The sequence below is a fragment of the Megascapheus bottae genome, chromosome 17 (assembly GCF_031878675.1).
Source record: "Megascapheus bottae isolate mThoBot1 chromosome 17, mThoBot2.hap1, whole genome shotgun sequence".
Taxonomy (NCBI): Eukaryota; Metazoa; Chordata; class Mammalia; order Rodentia; family Geomyidae; genus Megascapheus; species Megascapheus bottae.
In genome coordinates this window covers 5,452,314-5,474,439 of record NC_143525.1, presented here as the reverse complement: position 1 = coordinate 5,474,439, position 22,126 = coordinate 5,452,314, and the positions used below count along the sequence as shown (strand labels likewise).

General features: G+C 43.2%; 2 protein-coding genes across 26 annotated transcripts in view; one reads left to right on the top strand and one right to left on the bottom strand.

Annotated features, from left to right (window-relative positions):
- Positions 1-8,887, bottom strand: part of Pigl (phosphatidylinositol glycan anchor biosynthesis class L) — a 54,471-nt gene extending 45,584 nt beyond the window's left edge. Inside the window, exons 1-2 of the mRNA XM_090349499.1 lie at positions 8,214-8,887; positions 1,267-1,366 (exon numbers count right to left, since the gene is read on the bottom strand). Of these exons, the coding sequence (XP_090205625.1) occupies positions 1,267-1,366; positions 8,214-8,445 (332 nt within the window). The 5' untranslated portion in view covers positions 8,446-8,887. The remainder of the gene's footprint in view (positions 1-1,266; positions 1,367-8,213) is intronic.
- Positions 8,888-9,265: 378 nt separating this feature from the next.
- Ncor1 (nuclear receptor corepressor 1) overlaps positions 9,266-22,126 on the top strand; it is a 129,965-nt gene continuing 117,104 nt past the window's right edge. For 24 of the 25 annotated variants that reach the window (XM_090349494.1, XM_090349496.1, XM_090349490.1 and 21 more), the window contains exon 1: positions 9,437-9,617. The gene's annotated coding sequence lies outside the window, so the exon portion shown is untranslated. Of the gene's footprint in view, positions 9,295-9,436; positions 9,618-22,126 lie in introns of those variants that run through there. The other variant, XM_090349473.1, reaches the window with a different exon arrangement.

Sequence of the window (22,126 nt, the reverse complement as noted above, 5' to 3'; positions counted from 1 at the left end):
AACCTTAAATAAGACTTGTTTTATTCCTTCATCTCCAACTCAGAAGCTTCTACATGAAAAGTGACACAATTTCTTCAGCAAAGCAATGACAAAGAGGAAGAATTATATGTAGATTATCAATGAATTAAATGTGTGGGCTTTGTGTAGATTTTTATTTTTTTTTATTTTTTATTTTTTTTTGCCAGTCCTGGGCTTGGGCTCAGGGCCTGAGCACTGTCCTTGGACTTTCTCAAGGCTAGAGCTCTACCACTTGAGCCTCAGCACCACTTCCGGCTTTTTTCTATGTATGTGGTACCGAGGAATCGAACCCGGGTCTTCATGCATGCTAGGCCCGTAGATTTTTATTTGTATGTACCAATAGTAAAAGGACATTTTTGATTTATCTAGAGAAATTTCCATATGGACTGGGTGTTAGAGAATGCCAAAGAAACAGTGGTGTTATTATATGTGATTATGGCATTGTAGCTATACAAAAAATGTCTATGTTCTTAAGAAATGCCTGCCTAGGAGTGAAAAAACCTTATGCTTGGGGTTTTGTTTAAAATACTACATGCACAGAAAAAATGGTACGTAGGAACAGGGGAGGCAAGTATATCAAAATCTTGATAATTATTGCTAAATTATTGAAAAAAATATTTTTTGCCAGTCCTGGGGCTTGAACTCAGGGCCTGGACACTGTCCCTGAGCTTCTTTTGCTCAAGGCTAGCACCCTACCACTTAAGCCGTAGTACCACTTTTGGCCTTTTCTGTTTATATGGTACTGAAGAATTGAAATCAGGGCTCCATGCATACTAGGCAAGCACTCTACTACTAACTAAGCCACCTTCTCAGCCCCTATTCCTTTTATATCTGTGTAGTTTCAAAATTTGCAGTAACAAATCACAAAATGTAGATGTAAACTGAGTGCTGGTGATTCATGCTTATAACCTAAGCTACTCAAGAGGCTGAAATATGGAGGATTGTGGTTGAAGGTAGCCCAACATAACGAGTAAAAACCTGGATTGGAGGCATGTTTCAAGTGGTGGAGCACCAGATGAGCAAGCAGAGAAGGTGTGTTCAAACTCCAGTAATACAAAGTGTAGATATAAGGGAAATAGCTATTTTAAGACAAAACAAACTGAATAGAACTTGAAGAAAGTAATTTCTTTTATGCTGTCATTTTTTTAGACTTCTCAACATTGTATGCAACCATGTTACATTTTTTTTTGACTTTTGAGTATGTCATTACATATTTATTACCCATGAATTTGTTAAAAGATAAATTACCTGTTGTCAATAATCATTACATGGGAAGACAGAATCCCCAAAACTTCACAGCTCTGTAAAAGTTCTTTCTTTCGAATCTCTCCTTGATTGTAGTAATTTCCTGAGGACAACAAATATAGTTGTAGATTGCTTTAACAGTGGGACCCTATTTTATTATTGTTTTTTTTTTTTTTTTGCCACTCTTGAGGCTTGAACTCAGGGCCTGAGCATTGTCCTTGAGCTTTCTCAAGGCTAGTTATCTACAACTTGAGCCGCAACACCATTTCCAGCTTTTTCTACATATGTGGTACCGAGGAATCGAACCTGGGTCTTCATGCATGCTAGGCAAACACTCTTATCACTTAGCCAAATTCCCGGCCCAATTTTGTCTTTTTTGCTGATTAATTGATGAGATTACTAATTTCTAAACGTCATTGACCATAGGAGTCATGATGTCATTCAATTCTATATCATCCCCACTTTTCAGGACACTGCAGGTATTCATGAAGGATTGAATACAGAACACCCATTTCTTGTTGTAGATAACTACGGGGGAGAGGGGACACCCAGATAAAACTTTATCTTGTGTTACTATAGTGATAGCTTTGAACTTCTAGAACTCAGGAGAAGGCAGGCATTATATTGTACAGAGAAAGTAGCTAACACTCTTTCACTTAAAAAAAAAAAAGAAAGTAGCTAACACTAAAAAGATTATGAACTGCTTGAATTCTACATTGTCCTCATCACATTTCCACCCACCCCACCAGTTTTCTTTTCTTTTTTTTTTGCCAGTCCTGGGGCTTGAGCTCAGGGTCTTAGCACTGTCCTTGGACTTTCTCAAGGCTAGAGCTCTACCACTTGAGCCTCAACACCACTTCCGACTTTTTTCTATGTATGTGGTACCGAGGAATCGAACCTAGGTCTTCATGTATGCTAGGCAAGCACTTTAACCACTAGGCCAAACTCCCAGCCCCGACCAGTTTTGTTTTCTAGCAATCAGATAGATACAGGAGTCAGTTTTGTGATGGATATATTTTAGGCTCCTTTTAAATCCATATACATATATTCTTCAATATATTTTTTCCATATATTTTTATTGTGATTAACAGAAGGGTTACATTATATTTACCAGATAGGAGGTGCATTACTTCACATACATTGATACCCTTTCTCATCTTGGTCCCCATTTCCCTCCCTCCACCTTGCCCCATCTTATTTTCCCTCCTTCTCTATCCGATTTCAAATAACCAAATACGCATATATCCAATATATCAGATATCTTCAATATAATTTTTCAAGATCATTTATTCTCTGGTGATAAGTAGGAGAGCACGGTTTATGTTAATGTTGCATCTTCCAATTTTGAGCCTGTGCATGTAAGTTTATAATTACACTATTGAGAAACTGCATAAACTGCGCTGGGAGTTTGGCCTAGTATGCACGATTCCTCGGAACCACATACGTAGAAAAAGCTGGAAATGGTGCTATGGCTTAAGTGGTAGAGTGCTAGCCTTGAGAAAAGCCCAAGGAAAGAGCTCAAGACTCAGAACTGAGAAAAAAACACAAGAAGAAGAAAAGAAGATGCATAAAGTGTGGTTAATGCATTTATGGGCAAGTTGGTTTTTTTGTTTTTGTTTTTTGCCAGTCCTGGGGCTTGAACTCAGGATCTGAGCACTGTTCTTGGGCTTTTGCTTTCCTCAAGGTTAGTACTCTACCACTTGAGCCACCGTACCACTTCTGGCTTTTTCTATGTATGTGGTACCTAGGAATTGAACCTGGGTCTTTGTGCATGCTAGGCAAGCACTCTACCACTTCCAACCATGGGCAAGTTTTATTGCTTTGTCTTAGAATTAAGGAATTTACCACAGGATAAGGATTTAAGTAAAAAAATCATGTGAATTATTTTCATAAAATTTGGTAAATATCCAAGACATGTGAAAGGGTATCAATGTATGTGAATTAATACACCTTCTATCTGGCAAATATCATGTCACCCTTTTATTAATTACAATAAAAATTAAAACAAATTTGGTAAATGTGCAAGGACTTGAACAGAATACATGTTGAGTTTCCTTAGCATCTATATCTGCATAGAGGCAAACATTCAGAAAGATAAACTTCTGGGATGGAAAAACAATAGAACATTTCTCAGTATCTTTTTATTAATATTTTTAATAATATTATTATTTCATAATGTTTCATTAGCTCAAAAGTTATATACTTATAATGGAAATATGTACTCATATTTTCACCAGGAGAATGTGGCCTTGAGTTCTTGATCATTTTCTCTCCCAGTTGGTGTTCTGTCACTGAGGCATGCCTCCATTTCTAATCTCTCCTCACCCCCTAATTGGAGATAAAGAGTTTTGCAGGCTAACTTTTAATAGTGATCCTTAAATTTCAGCCTCCTAAGTAGTAATGATTGTAGGTGTGAGCCTATGGTATCTGGCTTATTAAAAAATTTCAAACTCAGAAGGCTGTGATCTGAGGATCGAGGTTTGAAGCCAGCTCAGGCAGGAAACTCCGTGAGAGTCTTATCTCCAATAAACTACTCAAAAAGGCTGGAAGTGTCACTATGGCTCAAGTGGTAGAGCACTTGCCTTGAGCAAAACAAGCTTAGGGACAAGACCCAGGTCTAGAGTTCAGCCCCAGGAGTGGTAAAAAAAATCTTTTTTCAATGCAAATTGGGCACTGGTGGGTCACTTCTTGTCTGTAATCCTAGTTACTCAGGAGGCTGAGATCTGAGGCTTGTGGTTCAAAGGCAGCTTGGGCAGGAAAGTCCATTTAAGCACCTATTAAACACCAAAAAGCTGGAAGTGGACCTGTGGTTCAAGTGGTAGAATGTTACCCTGAGTACACACACAAAAATGTAAGGACAGTGCCCAGGCTCTGACTGATGAGTTCAAGCCCCAGGACTGGCACAAAAAAACCAACAAAAACCAAAACAAAATAAAAACTGGTCATGGAAGGCTAGGAGTTTGCTTTGGTCGTAGGGTGCTTGCCTAGCATCCATGAAGACCCAGATTCAATTCCGCAGTAACACATCCATAGGAAAAAAGCTAGAAGTGGTGCTGTGGCTCAAGTGGTAGAGCTCTAGTCTTGAGAAAGCTCACGGACAGTGCTTAGGCCCTGAGTTCAAGGATCAGGACTGGAAAAACAAACAAAAAAACCAACAAAAACAAAACTAGTCATGGAGAGTTCTGATATAGGTTACAATATTGGTAAACTTTAAAAACATTATGCTAGCTAACATAAGCCAGTGTTAAGTCACTGTGAGATTTCACTTATATGAGGTATACTAGTCAAAGTCAAAGGCATGAAGCAGAATGGTAGTGTCAGAGACTAAGAAAGGAAGGAACTGGAGCTATTGCTTAACAAGTTATAGTTTACGTTTAGAATGATGAAATGGAGGTTTGATTACACAACCTTTTTTTTAGTCGGTTATGGAGCTTGAACTCTGGGTGTGGGCACTGTCCCTGAGCTCTTCAGCTCAAGGCTAACACTATCCATTACACAATCTTATGAATGCATTTATTGCTACCCAATTGAATACTTTAAATGTTTCAAATGATAAATTTTGAATTTTGTATATTTTATCACAATTTAAGAAATCATTCATGGGCTGGGAATTTCATGCATGAAGACCCAGGTTTGATTCCTCAGTACCACATACATAGAAAAAGCTGCGGTTCAAGCGGTAGAGCTCTAGCCTTGAGAAAGCCCAAGGACAATGCTCAGGCCTTGTGTTCAAGCCCTAGGACTGGAAAAAAAAAAAAAAAGGAAGTCATCCAAAAAGGAAACTAGATTTTTTTCATTGAATAAGAACCTTTTGGGGCTGGGAGTTTGGCCTAGTGTTTGAGGGCTTGCCTAGCATGCACGAGTACCTGGGTTCAATTCCTTAGTACCACATATATAGAAAAGCCAGAAGGAGTGCTGTGGCTTAAATGGTAAAGCATTAGCCTTGAGGAAAGCCCTGGGACAGTGCTCAGACTCTGAGTTCAGTCCCCAGGACTGGCAAAAACAAAAAAAAAACCCCAAAACAACAAAACAAAAAAAGAACAAAAAAACCCTCCTTTCAATTACAAGTGATCACATAAGCATAATTATCTTTAAAAAGAATGATACCATTTTTAAGACTGTTTAAAGAAAAAAAATTAAAAACAAAAACAAACAAAATCCAAACTGAGGCTGGCATCAGTGGCCCACGCCTGTAATCCTCACTACTCAGTAGGCTGAGATCTGAAGATCATAGTTCAAATCCAGCCCAGAGCAGAAAAGTCTGTGAAACTCTTCTCTCCAATTAATTATAGAAAAAGTCAGAAGTGGCACTTTGGCTCAAGCAGTAGAGCACTAGCCCGAGTATAAGAGCTTAAGGACAGTGCCTAGGCCCAGAATTTGAACCCCAGGACCAGCAAAAAAAAAAAAGAAGAAGAAGAAGAAGAAGAAGAAGAAGAAGAAGAAGAAGAAGAAGAAGAAGAAAGAAAACAAGAAAAAAATGGATTCTGGTGCAGGTGCTCCTGTCAGTAATCCTAGCTACTCAGAAGGCTGAGATCTGAGGGTCATAGTTCAAAGTCAGCCCTAGATACAACATCTGTGACTCTTATATTCAATCAACCATCAACAAACAAAACAAAACCCTTGAAATTGGAGTTGTGGCTCAAGTGATAAAAGTGTTAGCTTTGAGCACAAACACTCAGGACAGTGCCCAGGCCTGAGTTCATATTCTAGGACCAAAATTTTAAAAACAAAAAACAAAGAAAGAATTGAGGGGCCGGGAGTTTGGCCTAGTGGGAGAGTGCTTTCCTAGCATGCATGAAGACCCGGGTTTGATTCTTTGGTATCATGTACATAGAAAAAGCCAGAAGTGGTGAAGTGGCTCAAGTGGTAGGATTCTAGCCTTTAGAAAAAAAACCCAAGGACAATGCTCAGGCCCTGAGTTCAACTCCAGGTCTGGTGCAAAAAAAAAAAAAAAATTGAGCATACATTTATGTAGCTAAGATCAAGAAACATTGTCATATATTATTCCCATCTGGCCATACTTGTGAGTAGTGTGCCCCAAAGGTCTGTATCCCTTATCAGCTTTTACTTATGGAAATGCTTTTTGTTAGTTCCATCAATCTGACTTCCAGAAGGTCACAAGGCCAAACACATTGAGAAGTATTTCTCAATATGGCAGGCATACTTATATAAGATGGAATGAGAAGTGAACACAAGTGACGATAATGTACAGGGGTAAAATAATATAAAAAGTATTTCAATTGTTGATCACTCCACCCTATGCTTCTGTCAGATGACTACTACTGCATTTTCTTTTCTACACTTGTATCTCTTTACTGTTCACAGGAAGTCTTTGTCACTGTGCAATTTCTCTTTGGTCTCTGTTGTTCAAAGTTGGCCTTGAGCTCCTGGCCTTCAACCTCCCCACTATAGGCTTGCAGCATTTGCGGTCTGCTGACATTTTTTTTTTGGCAGCACTGGGGATTTTGAACTCAGGACCTCTTTTGTTAGGCGAGTACTCTACCATTGAGCTATGCTGCTAGACCTTTTGTGCCTCAGTTATTGTTTTTTTTTTTTTTTTTTTTTTTTTGCCAGTCCTGGGCTTGAGCTCAGGGCCTGAGCACTGTCCTTGGACTTTCTCAAGGCTAGAGCTCTACCACTTGAGCCTCAGCACCACTTCCAGCTTTTTTGTACGTATGTGGTACCGAGGAATCGAACCCGGGTCTTCGTGCATGCTAGGCAAGCACTTTAACCACTAGGCCAAACTCCCGGCCTCTCAGTTATTTTTGAGATAGTGTCTTTTTTTTGCCCAGCTTACTCCTGGATTGTGACCTGCCTATTTTATGGTTCCCATTATCCCTGGGATGAAGGGTGAGTACAACCATGCCTAGTTCCCGTAATTCTAGCTCCTCAGGAGAGGAGATCTGAGGATAGCAGTTTAAATCCAGCCTGTTCAGGAAAGTCTGTGAGACTCTCATTTCCAATTAAACACTAAAAAGCTGGAAGTGGAACTGTGACTCACGTGGTACTGTGCTAGCCTTGGGCCAAAAGAAAAAAAATTTTCTGTGAAAATTGTATAGACGTGAATTACAACCAAAGAGGAAGAGCTCATGAGTAATTTTTAAAGTTTATTATAGTATGATTTGACACATCATAAAACTCACCCATTATAATATACTGTATACTTCAGTTACAAAGTTGCATAATTGTCGTCATTGAGTGTCATGGTTAACATTTTTCTCATTTGATTTCCCCCCCCCCATATTCTATCACAAGACCTTATCTTTGTAAGGTTCCTTCCCGGAAAGTTGGACGAGGATGAATTCTATAATTATCCTCCAATGAGGCACAAACATTTTTCAAAACGATAGGAAGATTCTGTTTTTTATTTTTATTTTTTATTTTTGCCGGAGCCGGTCCAGGGGCTTGAACTCAGGGTCTGGGCACTCACGGTTCCTAAGCTTCTTTTACTGAAGGCTAGCAATCAACCACGTGAGCTACAGAGGCACTTCCGGCTTTTCCCGTAGGCGTGGTGCTGAGGAATCGAAAACTGGGCTTCATGCACGCTAAGCCAGCCCAGGTTCCTAGCCCTTTCGTGCTGTTCCGAGTAGGTTCTGAGCGAGCCCAGCATAGCAGACTGTGTGGTGTACAGTACAACAGAAAGGAGATGATTGCTCCTGACCCTTCCACAGTATCAAGAGGTACACCCGCAGTTCCTTGGGGAAATGCATGTTCTGAATGGAAGCAGACTTCCAGCAATTTAACTTTTCGTCTCCAGAGTCTTAGAAAGGGGGTGGGATGTGGTACTCACGATGCGGATGCTCCCCCACCCCTCCAGCCACCTGGGAAGCAGATCTCACTTTTGCTCCTCCCTTTGACGGAAATCTCTTTGGAAAGAAGTCGACCCACATTGCCGAGTACCTCAAAGCCTCACAGCCCTAGCTTCCAGCGCCCCGTCCTAGGCCTCCTACCTGCGGAGAAGCAGAGTAGGGACACCCGGTGCTTCAGGCCAGCCAAGCCTATCACTGTGGGAGCAAAGAACATAGCTTCATCGTCTGGATGTGCGATCACCAGGAGGGCTCGACTTTCGGCTGCTAAAAGGCCTGCCTGATGTCGAGTCCTTCGTTCTGCGAAGTCCCAAACCCAGAGGAAACCCCATGTCAGGATCGTGAGCGCCAAACACAGAACACCCACCACTTCCATGCCACTAGGCTGCGCTGCGCCTGCGCAGTGGGGGAGGCTGCTGGGCCCCGGGTTCCGGCGGTAAAACGGTACCCGCTGAACTTGCGTTCCGCCTTTAAGTACGGGTGGCGAGCCCCAAAGGTTTGTGGTCTTAAGATGGAAGCTTTCCAACCTACTGTGCTAGCTCCGTCTTTTACAGCGTCCAGCGAGCCTTTTCGCCGGCTTTGCTTTCAGAGCTGCTAATCTCTCTCGTTCAGGAAGGCTCTTAGAAGTGAACCCCGTTCTCTTCAGGAAAGAGTTCCCTCTCTTACAACTCATTCCTGGCAACTAGGAACTTTTTTTAAATGGTTAATTACATATGGTTGGACAGTTCTTGATCGAGACCCAAGTTTTCCAACACACACACACACACACACACGTTTTTCTTTTTCAGTTTTGGAATACGGAGGGTTACGGGAAGACGACCACCCCTTTGCCCCAGCGCAGCAGTAGCTCCTCTCACGCAGCTCAACCCCCGGCCTCGTGGACAAGCAGGCCTCGCCCCGGCCTCTCTGCGAGCACTCCGCGCGAAAGCACCGGGTAGGTGGCGGTGGCCGCGCATTCCGGGCCACGCGGGGCTGGGCCCGAGACGCCGCTCGGCGCCCCGCGGCTTCTCACGCCCGGGAGGAGGCCCGAGCGCGCGGCGCGGCCGGCTCGCGGCGACGCCCCAAGCTAGGGGCGCGATGGCAGCCGCGCTAGGCCGGGCCGGGCGCTGCACTGCCCGGGCCCGTTGGCGTCTGAGGGGAACCGCCGCTGCCGCCGCCGCCGCCGCCCGGCTGAGGGGAGACTCGAGAGACCCCGGCACTGCGCGACTCAAGAAATTCGGCCGAGGTGGGAGCGGCGCGCGGCCAGGGGAGGGAGTCGGTCTCCCAAGCCTCCGGAAGGAGGAGGAGCTTGCGTCGGAGCCGCCTCAACCGGGGCCTTCGGGCGCGGGGCGGGGGGGGGGGGGGGGTGGGGTGAGAGAGGGGGTGAGTCAAGATGGCGGCCAAGGTGGCGAAGCCGCAGCAGCAGCGGCGACGGCGGCGGCGGCTGGAGTGAGCGCCCGGCTCGTCGCTCCGAGCGAGGGCTTGTACAGGGCCTCGCGCCGGGGCCGCGCCCTGTTCCTCAGCCCGTAGCGGGCGGGGGCGCCGGCTCCCACGCCCCGCCAGCTCTGGGTGAGTAGGCCCCGGCGCCCACAGCCCCGGCCTCCGGGTCCCCGCTTCAGCCCGAGGGACTTCCGAGGACTCGCCGTGCACCGGCCGCCCTCCGGCGTCTGCTTCCCGGGCCGGGCGGTCTCTCGTACGGCTAGCTTGATTGGGACCCGTCCCAGCCGAACCCTACGACTACCTTTTCGGCTGCCCGGCGATGATGCGGGTGCGGCGGGGAGCCCGGGACGAGTGGGGAGGCTTCTGGAGTTTGGAGGTAGAATGGGGCTGGGGCTGCGGCCCGGCCGCCCCGACCGCGGGGTGTTCTGCGGGGAGGGAGCGTGCGGAGCCGAAGCCGGGAGGACGCCCGGGCTGGGGAGTCTCTGGGCGGCGTCGGTGCCGGTGGCGGGCCTGGGCTGCCTCGGAGGTGGAGTTGGGGAGGGTGACAGCGTTGGAGAGCCAACTAGTTCACCTTTCTGAGTTCACCAAGCAGCGGGGTGTAATGGCGAAGGGTGGGTGGTGGTGGAGATGGCAAAGATGGGACCGCTGTCCCTTCCGCCGATCATTGCTGGCGGTGTAATGTGCGAAGTGGGCCGGTGGCGCCTCTGTTCTGGGGGGGGGGGGGGGTACGAGGACTGGAGTTTGAGGAGCTATAATTGAGATGTCGACGGAGAGGAGACCGGATTTGTCACCGCGAACTGGGTCAGGAGCGGTCGCGTATTAAAGGGTGGTTGGGAATAAGTGACATTTACAAAAAGTATTTTGTTCAGGAAATGTCAGTTCCATACCACAGTTGTTTCTTCAACAAGAGTCAGCTGGAAGAATAGCAGCATGGGTAACTCTAATCTTTGGGATTAGTGTATTCACCTGCTTCAGATTTGTTTTCTTAATTACACCCTAATTATTATTGAAATTTACATTCCTCCTGTGCACCCTGGTGAGGCAGTGATTGGAGGGTGAATAGAGCTGTGCTCAAAGAACAACAGGCCTGAGATTTTAAATGTCTACACACGTCCATACACACGTCAGTACATCTTTTTTTTTTTTTTTTTAAATTTTTTTAACCAGTCCTGGTGCTTGAACTCTGGGCCTAGTCTTTGTCCTAGGGCTTTCTCAAGGCTAGCACTCTCATCACCACTTCCCACTTTTTCTGTGTATGTGGTACTGAGGAATTGAACCCAGGGCTTCCCGCATGCTAGGCAAGCACTCTTACCAGTAGGACACATTCCCCACCCTTGTTCAGTAAATCTTGATCCATACTTGATGAATAATTTTGGGCTTCATGGACTGCCCTGTTGACTTTATGGCATTACTGTATTATTTTATTTTTTGCTGGACCTGTGGCTGGAACTCAGGACCTGGGCACCAATCCTTGAGCTGCTTTTTCTCAAGGCTCTACCACTTAAGCCACAGTGCCACTTCCTGCTCTTACTGATTTCTTTTTTTTTTTTTTTTTGAGTTGTTTATTGGAGAGAAGAGTCTCAGAGTTTGCTGCCCCCATTGGTTTCAAACCACAATCCTTATATCTCAGCTCCCTGAGTAGCTAGGATTGATTACAGGTGTGAACTAACCACACCTGGCTCGTATTTACTAATGTTTTTGGAAATGTTTTGAATCACTGGCACCTGGCACGTATTTGCTTTTTTTTTTTGGTCAGTCATAGGACTTGAACTGTGGTCCTGGCCGCTGACCTCTTTAGCTCAAGGCTAGTGCTCAACCACATTGAGCCACAGCACCACTTCAGCTTTTTCCTAGTCAGAAGGAATCAAACCCAGCCATTCCTGCATGCTAGGGTAAGCATTCCATCACTAGGCCAAACTTCTGGTCCCAGCTCGTATTCTTTTATTTTTGGGGGGTCTGAAATGGGGCTTGGACTCAGCCTGGGCGCTGTCCCTGAGTTCTTCAGCTCAAGGGTACTGCCCTACCCCTAGAGCCACACTGCCACTTTTGGTTTTCTAGTGATTAATTGGAGATCAGAGTCTCATGGTCTTCAACGTTCAGGCTGGCTTTGAAACACAATCCTCAGATCTCAGCCTCCTGAGTAGCTAGGATTACAGGCATGAGCCACTGCTCCTGGCTTCCCATTTGTGTTTATTGGTTTTTGGAAATGTTTTGGTGTCCTCTTTCATAAATTGCATAAACTGTTTTGTACTTGCCTAGGATCAGTGTTTGAGATTTTGAAATATGTATTAAACATAAGTAAAAAAATTCAGAAGAAGGGCCCGGGAGTTTGGCCAAGTGGTAGAGTGCTTGCTTAGCATGCACGAAGACCTGGGTTCAATTCCTCGGTACCACATACATAGAAAAAAGCTGGAAGTGGTGCTGAGGCTCAAGTGGTAGAGCTCTAGCCTTGAGAAAGTCCAAGGACAGTGCTCATGCCCTGAGCTCAAGCCCAGGACTGGCAAAAAAAAAAAAAAATTCAGAAGAAATAGCTATTGCTAAAAATATTTTCTCATTCTGTTGAAACCTATTGAAACTTTAGTATTTATAGTTCCCAGTTGCTTTTCCTTGCCTTAAGCACACCTGTTAATGAAGATCAAGGTATGATGTGTGTGTGTGTAAAATTTGCACACTAGGAGGTGACTACTTGGTCATACTAAAATACTCTCCTTTTGGAAGAGAGCTGCTGTGTTGTAAACTACTCCTCAGAGAAAATATAATTCTGAGTTCTGATTATTCCTGTAATTTACTTTTTTGGAACTTGGGTCAGTATATTGTGTTTCAGTTTCCTCATCTGTAATGTTAGAGAAATGTCTTGCTGTTAAGACCTCATAGAGTTGGCTTTGTTTGCCTAAAAGGAGTTAATAGCCAGTTAGAAATTGGTAAATCTAAAGGGCTGTATTTCTGTGGGGTAGTAGTAACAGCTCTTTAGGATTTTGTATCGCTATATCTGCAAGTCTGTCATTGTGCTTAACTTTCTACTTTTTATCATAGGTATAATGTGCCTGTATCTCTTCTGGAGGGTGGGATGGGATCTTTTCTGATTCTTTGTTAAGGCACTTAGTTGGTGTGTGTATGTTTAAGGTTATTGACATCATAATTTTTTGTAGAATGAATATAGTTAAAAATGTATTCACATTTATACTTAACAGAATATACCTGTTATCTTCTGTGATATACCTATATAGCTGTGATTTCCCATAGCTTACATATATATATATATATATATATATATATATATTTTTTTTTTTTTTTTTTTGCCAGCCCTGGGCTTAAGCTCAGGGCCTGAGGACTGTCCTTGGATTTTTCTCAAGGCTAGAACTCTTGCGCCTCAGCACCACTTCTGGCTTTTTTCTAAGTATGTGGTACTGAGGAATTGAACCGGGGTCTTCGTGCATGCTAGGCAAGCACTCTACCTAGGCCAAACTCCCGGCCCAGCTTACATATTTTTAACTGGATACTCTTTTGGATTGTAAAAACAGTAAAACTTGGGCCGGGAGTTTGGCCTAGTGGTTAAAGTGCTTGCCTAGCATGCACGAAGACCCGGGTTCGATTCCTGGGTACCACATACATAGAAAAAAGCCGGAAATGGTGCTGAGGCTCAAGTGGTAGAGCTCTAGCCTTGAGAAAGTCCAAGGACAGTGCTCAGGCCCTGAGCTCCAGCCCAGGACTGGCAAAAAAAAAACAAAAAAAAACAGTAAAACTTATTGTACTGTCCTAATTAAAAATGAAAAGCTTTTAAATAACTTAATTTCTATTTGAATTTCGCTGAGAAAGTTTTCCCCAAGACTCAGTAAGTTTAGAGGACTATGGTTTTAAAATGCATTTGATTTTATTACTACTATTATTACTATTTTTTGTGGGTCATAGGGCTTGAACTCTGGGCCTGGGCCCTGTCCTTGAGCTCTTCAGCTCAAGGCTACTGCCTTACCCCTTGAGTCTCATGGTCTTTAGTGCTTGGGCTGGCTTTGAACCTTGATCCTCAGATCTCAGCCTCCCGAGTAGCTAGGCTTACAGGTGTGAGCCACCATGTCCGGCTCATTAGTTCATCTTTGTGAAGAGTTTCTTTCCATAATTGCTCTGCTTCTGAAAGTAAAAGGCCCTTGACTGATTAGGGAGTGATAACAGGTGTCAGACTATTTGTTGCTTGCTTTTCTGTTTTTGTTAGTTGGTTTTAATTATGTTTTGTGATCTTAGTTGTAATTTCAAATTCTTAATGGCACTTGGAAGTGATGTTCCCATCACTTCATATGTAACTGCTCCCATCTGTTTTTTGTGGGTCTTACAGTTTGAATTCAGTTTGAATGCTGTCTTTAAGCTCTTCAGCTCAAGGCTGCCAAGTCCCACTTCCTGTTTTCTAGAGGTTAATTGGAGATAAGAGTCTCAGGTCCTTTTGTGCCTGGACTGGCTTTGAACCTTGATTCTCAAATCTCAGTCTCCTGAGTAGCTAGGATTACAGGCATGAGCCACTGTGCCCGGCTTTTTTTTTTTTTTGTGTCTGTCCTGGGCTTGATCTCAGGGCCTAGAGGCTGTCCCTTAGCCTCTTGGTGCTCAAGCCTACGCCCCTTGAGTCACAGTGCCACTTCTGGCTTTTTCTTTTTTCCTTTTGCCAGTCCTGGGCTTGAACTCAGGGTTAGTGCTCTACCACTTGAGTCACAGCACCACTTCCAGCCCTTTTCTGTGTATGTAGTACTGAGGAATGGAGCTCAGGGCTTTATGCATGCTAGGTAAACACTTAGCCAGACCCCATCTTTTTTTTTTTTAAATTTTGAGATGGACTCTCAATATGTTGCCCAATGTATCCTCTTCATTTTTCTCCCTATCTCAACCTACAAGTAGCTGGATCTATAGGCTGGTATACAGTACCTGACCTTGTCTGTGTGTTTATTTTACTCACTATATTTTACTATACTATGGTACAAAACAAGCAATGAAGAATGATCTGAATTACTATGTGCAGACTTAATTGCCCATTAAGACGTTCATATATTTTTCCATCATTCACTTGTTTACTCAATGTGAGTTGACTTCTTAAATGCTAAACAGGATTAAATTATAGTAGATGAATTATAGCATAAGTAACTCGGTCTTTAGATTATACTTGATATTTTGTCTTTTTCAGAATTGAAGATACAAAAATGTAATTTTTATGTTTAAGAAAGGATTTCTTGCTGGGTGCTGGTGGCTCATACCTGTGATCTTAGCCTACTCAGTAGGCTCAGATTTGAGGATTTCACTTCAAAAGCATCTAGGGCAGAAAAGACCCTGTGAGACTCTTATCTCCAGTAAACTCAAAGTTGGAAGTGACTTTGGCTCAAGTGGTAGAGGATAGCCTTGAGCACAGAGAGGCTCAGGGGCAGTGCAAGGCTCTGAGTTAAAGCCCCAGAATTGGGAAAAAAAAAAAAAGGCAAAAAAGACATTTCTTTTTCTATAAAACTTCTTAGGCGTGTTGAAAAGCTTCTGTAACGTAACAATAATTGAGTGGAACATCTGTTTTTCATTTTGGTATTTCTGTGGTAGTTATTTTCCTTGAACATTTATTCTGTTCTTTCATAATTTTTTCTATCCCAGGAGCTTGTGTGGTCAGCATATTGCTTGGATAGTCTTCTCATACAAGCTATTTCCCTTTCCCCTTTGGATTTGAAAGTCAGAGATCTTTATTTTTGCATTGTACTTGGACACTTTTTGCTCAAAGCTAGCACTCTGCCACTTGAGCGACAGCACCACGTTCGGCTTTTTCTATGAATGTGATTACAGGGAATTGAACCCAAGACTTGCTGCATGCTAGGTGAGCACTCTACCACTCAGCCATTTAGTTTAGAATCCCCATATGTGCTGCTTTATTTTTACTTGTAAGTGATCTCAAAAAACAAATTAGAATTTTACAAGTTAGCATTTTGTTTAGAGTGTAGGATCATACAGATCTGTCATGTTTTAAATTTGAATAAACTGAAGGTCTGTTTAAGTTGTTGGAGTTGGGCACTAGTAAAGATCAGGTTTCGATATTCAGCATAGTATTCATTATATTCATGAGATACTTCTGTATGGCAAATGATGCTGATTTAGTTTTGGAGTGGATAGAGAGTAAGTGACTACTCTGGATATTCAACTTAAGTATTGAATTTAAAATACTTCATAAGAAAATTTCTGCAATGAAAATCTAGTGTGAAAAAACAAGAATGATTTACATCAGTGATAGGCTGATCACTGGGACTAAATTTGCGTGAGTTTTATTCTTACATAAAAATAACTCATGTTAACTATGCCTAATTTGAGAATTATAGCTATGGGAATTTATTTTTATTATTCTAGTCATTAGAAACCTCTGAGACCTCTTGGGAATGTGGCTTAGTGGTAGAGTGCTTGCCTAGCATACATGAAGCCCGGGTTTGATTACTCCACACCACATAAACGGAAAAAGCTGATAGTTGTGCACTGTAGCTTTAGTAATAGAGTGATGGCTTTGAAAGAAAAAGAAACTGAAGTCAAGGACAGTGCCCAGGCCCTGAGTTCAAGCCTCAGGACTGACAAAAAAAAGAAAAAATTAGCTATTTTTTTTTTTTTTGCCAGTCCTGGGCTTGAACTTGGGGCCTGATTGCTGTCCTTAGGCTTTCTCTAGCCTAGAGCTCTACCACTTGAGCCACAGCACCACTACTTCTGGCTTTTTCTATGTATGTGGTACTGAGGAATTGAACCCTAGTCTTCGTGCTTGCTAGGCAGGCATTGTACCGCTAGGCCAAACTCCTGGTCCCTTTCCTTTTTTCTTTTTCCTTTTTTTTTTTTTTTTGTGGGTCACAGGGCCTGGGGGCTGTCCCTGAGCTCTTCAACTCAAGGTTACCCCCTTACCCCTGGGCCTGGGTATTGTCCCTGAGCTCTTCAGTTCAAGGCTGCCACCCTATCATTGAGCCAAGCTCTATTTCCCTTTTTTTTAGAGGTTAATTGGAGATAAGAGTCTCAGGTCCTTTTGTGTGTGGGCTGGCTTTGAACCTTGATCCTCAGATCTCAGCCTCCTAAGTAGCTAGGATTGCAGGTGTGAGCCTTTCTCCCTCTCTCCCTCTCTCCCTCTCCCTCCCTCCCTCCCTCCCTCCCTCCCTCCCTCCCTTCCCCCTCCCCCCTCTCGTTTTAAATAATTTTTTGAAACTGGGTCTCCCTGTGTAGTTTAGGCTGATTCTCCTGGTCTGAGCTTCCTCAGTGATGGCATTACAGACATGCCATCTTACTTGTCTGGATTTTTTTTTAAAGTTTGAGTATCTTCAATATGGAAACAGATTAATACCACAGACACTCACAGATTTTATTTTTTGTCTTGTTTTGAAACAAGCTTTGTTTGTGTACCAAGGCTAGCCTTGAACTTTGGATTCTTCCTTGCCTTAGTCTCTCCTGCACACAAATTGTGTTCCAGGAGAGCCCTGCCTGGCTTGATGATATGTTGACAAGCTCATTTGTAATATTAGTAGTCTCCCCCCACCCCCTCCAGGGATTAAATCCAAGGCTTCTTAGATGCTAAAGAAGCACTCTACCACTGACCTACATCCCTGCCCTGTGTAATGAGATACTCATACTATAAAATTTATTTTAATGGAAATGGTATATGTTTGTAAGATCATAGTCTTTTTTTTCATTTTTTTATTGTAATTAATAGAAGGGTTACATGATATTTGCCAGATAGATGGTGCGTTAATTCCCATACATTGATACCCTTTCACATGTCTTCATCCCCATTTCCCTCCCCCCCACCTCCACCCCTCATCTTGTTTTCCCCCGTTCCCTATCCAATTTCAAATAACCAAATACAAATATATCCGATATATCAGGTAACAAAAAGATCATAGTCTTTATCTAAATACTAACACATAATGTTTGTTTACTTCATTTGGTTATTTTATGTTGTAGTAAAGAGAGTTGTTTTGGGGCCAGGAATGTAACCTAGTGGTAGAGTTCTTGCCTAGCATGCATGAAATCCTGGGTTCGATTCCTTGGTACCATATACACAGAAATATTCCGAGGAGGTGCTGTGGCTCAGGTAGTAAGAGCACTAGCCTTGAGAAACCCCAAGGGCAGGGTTTAGGCCCTGAGTTCAAGCCCCAGGACTGACATAAAAAAAATTGTCACCTCTGCACCTGCCTAGTCTTATTTATTTATTTTTATTTGTTAAAGATTAGAAAGAATATATGAGAGCGGGGTGCGGTGGCTCATACCTGTAATCCTAGCTACTCTGGAGGCTGAGATCTGAGGATCAAGGTTCAAAGCATAGCCCTGGTGCAAAAGGACCTGAGACTGTTATCTCCAATTAACATGTAGAAAAGTGGAAGTGAGGCTTGGCTCAGGGTAGGGTGGTAGCCTTGAACTGAAGAGCTCAGGGACAGTGCCCCATGACCCACCCCCCCCAAAAAAAATCTATCTATCTATAGATATAGATATGGGATTGGTTCATTAAGGAACATTTGTAGTTCTAGAAAATGCTGCAAAATGCAAAAATAGGGTGCCAGTATAACCTGGAATGGTGGCTCACACTTGTAATCCTAGCTACTCTGGAGGCTGAGATCTGAGGATCGCAGTTCAAAGCCAGCCCTGGCACCAAAGTCTGTGAGACTCTTACCTCCAATTAACCAGTAGAAAACAGGAAGTGGTGCTGTGGCTCAAGGGGTAGGGCAGTAGCCTTGGGCTGCAGAGCTCATGCACAGCACCCAGGCCCAAAGTTAAAGCCAGTGGCTCACAACAGCTACTCATTATGCCAAGATCTGAGGGTCACAGTTTATAGTTAACCTGGGCAGGAAGGTCTGTGAGGATGATCTCCAATTAACAACCCCCCCCCCAAAAAAAAAAAAATTGCTGGTTAGAATGCTGACTTTTAGTACCAAAGCTCCAGAACAGAACTCAGATCCTAAGTTAAATACTGAGGACTGGACACACACACACAGCAAGAATGTTTTGATTTATATATGCAAGGGATTTGGTAGGAATTTTAGTACTAGGAAAATTTGTGAATTATCTTTCCAAGGGATGGCTAAATTAGAAACAGGAAAGTCCTTTTTTCTTTTCGTTTTTTTTTTTTTTGGTCAGTCATGGGGCTTGAACTCGGCCTGGACTCAAGGCCACTACCCTACCACTTGAGCCACAGCACCACTTGCACTAAAATTCTTTGGATTAGTCAAGAGCAAAGAAAAGGTCAAGACTGTCAAGTTTTCTTATTTTATTAAATTAATGAGATGAATTTAATACAATGTAAGAACAATGAAAGTTACAAAGCAGGTGGCATTCCGTATTTCCACCTGTTGTACAGTACTGTCTTCAAACTCCCTGACCATTTTCAACACTCCCAGTGGATTAAACCTTGGTCTTCCTGCATGCTAGGTAACCACTAGGCCAACTCCTGGCCTTACCATATCTATCTATATCTGTCTGTCTGTCTGTGTATGTAAGGAATATTCATTCTAATAACTTTTAAAGAAGAAAAATGGCATACACTTACTTGCTTATAATTAATTTTATGATACACTGAAAAGATACCTGATTATATTGGTTTTCATAGGTAGGGGAGAGCTGAGAGGAAGACTTTGGACAATGTATTGTTTTGTTTTGTGCAGGTCTTGGGGCCTAAATTCAGCATGAGTACTGTCCCTGATCTTCTGTGTTCAAGGCTAGTACTCTGCCACTTTAATCCACATCTGGCTTTTTGGAAATAAGATTCTCACAAACTTCCTTGCCTTGGCTGGCTTTGAACTGTGGTGTTCAGATCTCAGCCTCCTGAATGGGTTAGATTTATAGATGTGAGCCATTAGTATCTGGCTTGTATATCTTTTTGTGTTACTGTTATTATTATAATGCTAGTTTATTGTTGTTTATTTTTTGTTTTGATCCTGGGTATTGAATTCAGGGTCTGTGTATTATCCTGTTTTGTTTTTTTTTTCTCCTACAAATTAGCACTTGATTACATACATGAACCACTAGTACCGTGTGTGTGTGTGTGTGTGTGTGTGTGTGTGTGTGTGTGTGTGTGTGTGTGTGTGTACTGAGATTTTAAGGCCATATACTTGCCTCTTTTTTCCCACTGTCAGCCACACCGCCAATTCTAATACTGGAATTTTTTTCCTGCCAGTCCTTGGGCTTCAATTCAAGGCCTGAGCACTGTCCTTGGGCTTTTCTCAAGGGTTTTTTCTATGTATGTGGTACCAAGGAATTGAACCCAGGTCTTTGTGCATGCTAGGCAAACCCTCTACCATTAGGCCAAACTCCTGGCCCAGTACTGAAATTTTATACTCAGGAGGTTGGGTTTGGTAGGCAAGTACCCCACCATCTTGACCCATGTCCTTAGCCTTTTTTTGCTTTAGTCTACTTTTCAGGGATGGTCTCATGTTTTTTTGCTCAAGGACTGCCTCTCCATAGCTAGGATTATAGATGTGTTCTATCATATGCATCTCTTTTTCTATTCTTAAAACAAGTTCCCAGATTTTACCTGAGTACTAGTTTTTCTTTTCCCCTCTCTCCCTTCTCTCCTTGGTAGCAGAACTAGGGCTTGAATTCAGGGCCTCAGGCTCTGGCTCAGAGTTTTATGCGCATGGTTGGTAGTCTACTGCTTAAGTTAGGCTTCTAGTCTTTTTTTTTTTTTTTTGCCAGTCCTGGGCTTGAGCTCAGGGCCTGAGTACTGTCCTTGGACTTTCTCAAGGCTAGAGCTCTACCACTTGATCCTCAGCACCACTTCTGCCTTTTTTTTTTTCTATGTATGTGGTACTGAGGAATCGAACCCGGGTCTTCGTGCATGCTAGGCAAGCACTCAACCACTAGGCCAAAACTCCTGGCCCCTTCCGGGTTTTTTCTATGTATATAGTACTGAGGAATTGAACCTGGGTCTTCATGCATGCTAGACAAGCATTCCACCACTAGGCCAAACTCCTGGCTCCAGGAGTCTTTTATTTCTCTTATTGAACTGGAAATCAAGGGAGTTCATATTTTAGTGGAAGGTAGAATATAGTCAAGTGAAGTAATTGATTATGAGATTAAGATAATCCTTTAAAGGAACAAGTAGAACTAGAGAATTGAGAGCTAGTGGAAACTTACCTTTTACAGGGTGAGAGGAAAGGCTGTTTTAGATGACATTTGAATTGAGACCTTAAGTTTAAGGAGGAGCCGCCACATGAATGAGCCAGGACAAGCATGCAAGGGGAATGTAAAGAAGGACAAAGGCTAAAGGCTAGAAAGGGCTTGGCAGTACTCAAGCACTGAAAGCAAGCTCATGTTGCTGGGCCCTAGTAAGCAGGCCAAGGCAAATAAAGCTTTGTGGGGTCATTATAGGTAGCTTGGATTTTATTTGTAGTGCACGGAAGCTTGAGGAGTCTTGTGCAAAACAGTGACATGTTCTTGCTCGTATGGTTTGAAAGCAACACTTCATGTGCACCGCCCCCCCCCCCTTGGTATTAGGGCTTGAACTCCTGGCCTGGGGTGCTGTCCCTGAGCTCTTTTGTTCAAGGCTCTACCATGTGGAGCCATAGTTCTACTTCTGGTTTTCTGATGGCTAATTGGAGATAAGAGTCTCATAGACTTTTCTGCAATCCTCAGATCTCAGCTTCCTGAGTTAGGTAGGTACAGGTGTGAGCCACCATTGCCCTACCCAATTAGGCGATTTTATTTTTATTTATGTATTTATTTTTTGGCAGTCATGGGACTTGAACTCTGGGCCTGGGCACTGTTCTTGGATAATTTTTGCTCAAGGCTAGCAATCTGCCACTTGAGCCACAATGCAACTTCTGGCTTTTTCTGTGCATGTGGTTCTGGGGAATCAAACCCAGGGCTTCATGCATGCTAGTGAGCACACTACCATTAGGCCACACACCCAGCCCTCATTATTTATTTTGCCTATTAGTAACTTGTAATAGTCTGTGTTAATGAGTAAAAGGGGAGGGAGCAAAATGAATCTTTAAGATGCTGTCTCTGAGTTAAAAAAAAAAATTAGCTTAGGGAAATGAACTTAGCCTCTCTACAGTCTTAGAGATAATAATGCAGTGAGACTTTTAGGTGAGCTTATTTATACAAAGTCCAGTGCACAAAAGGGTAACTGTTTATTGTCCATATAGATTGTTACATCTGTTAATTCAAAACTATTTCTGATGTCAGGTTTTTGTTTTTTTTGGCCAGTCCTAGGACCTGAACTCAGGGCTTTGGTGCCGTCTCTGAGCTTCTTTGCTCAAGCACTCTTTTTTTTTTTTTTTTTTTGCCAGTCCTGGCCTTGAGCTCAGGGCATGAGCACTGTCCTTGGACTTTCTCAAGTCTAGAGCTCTACCACTTGAGCCTCAGCACCACTTCCGGCTTTTTTTCTATATGTGGTACCGAGGAATCGAACCCGGGTCTTCATGCATGCTAGGCAAGCACTTTAACCACTAGGCCAAACTCCCGGCCCCCTCAAGCACTCTTATTTTGAGCCCAACTCCACTTCTGGCTTTTGGGTGGCTAATTGGAAATAAGAGTCTCATGGATTTTTCTAGCCAAGGCTGGCTTTGAACTGCAGTCCTCAGATTGCAGCCTCCTAAGTAACTGGGATTATAGGCACGAACCACCAGCATTTGGCAAGTTAAGTTTTATTTTTGGTAGTGCCTCATGCTTGA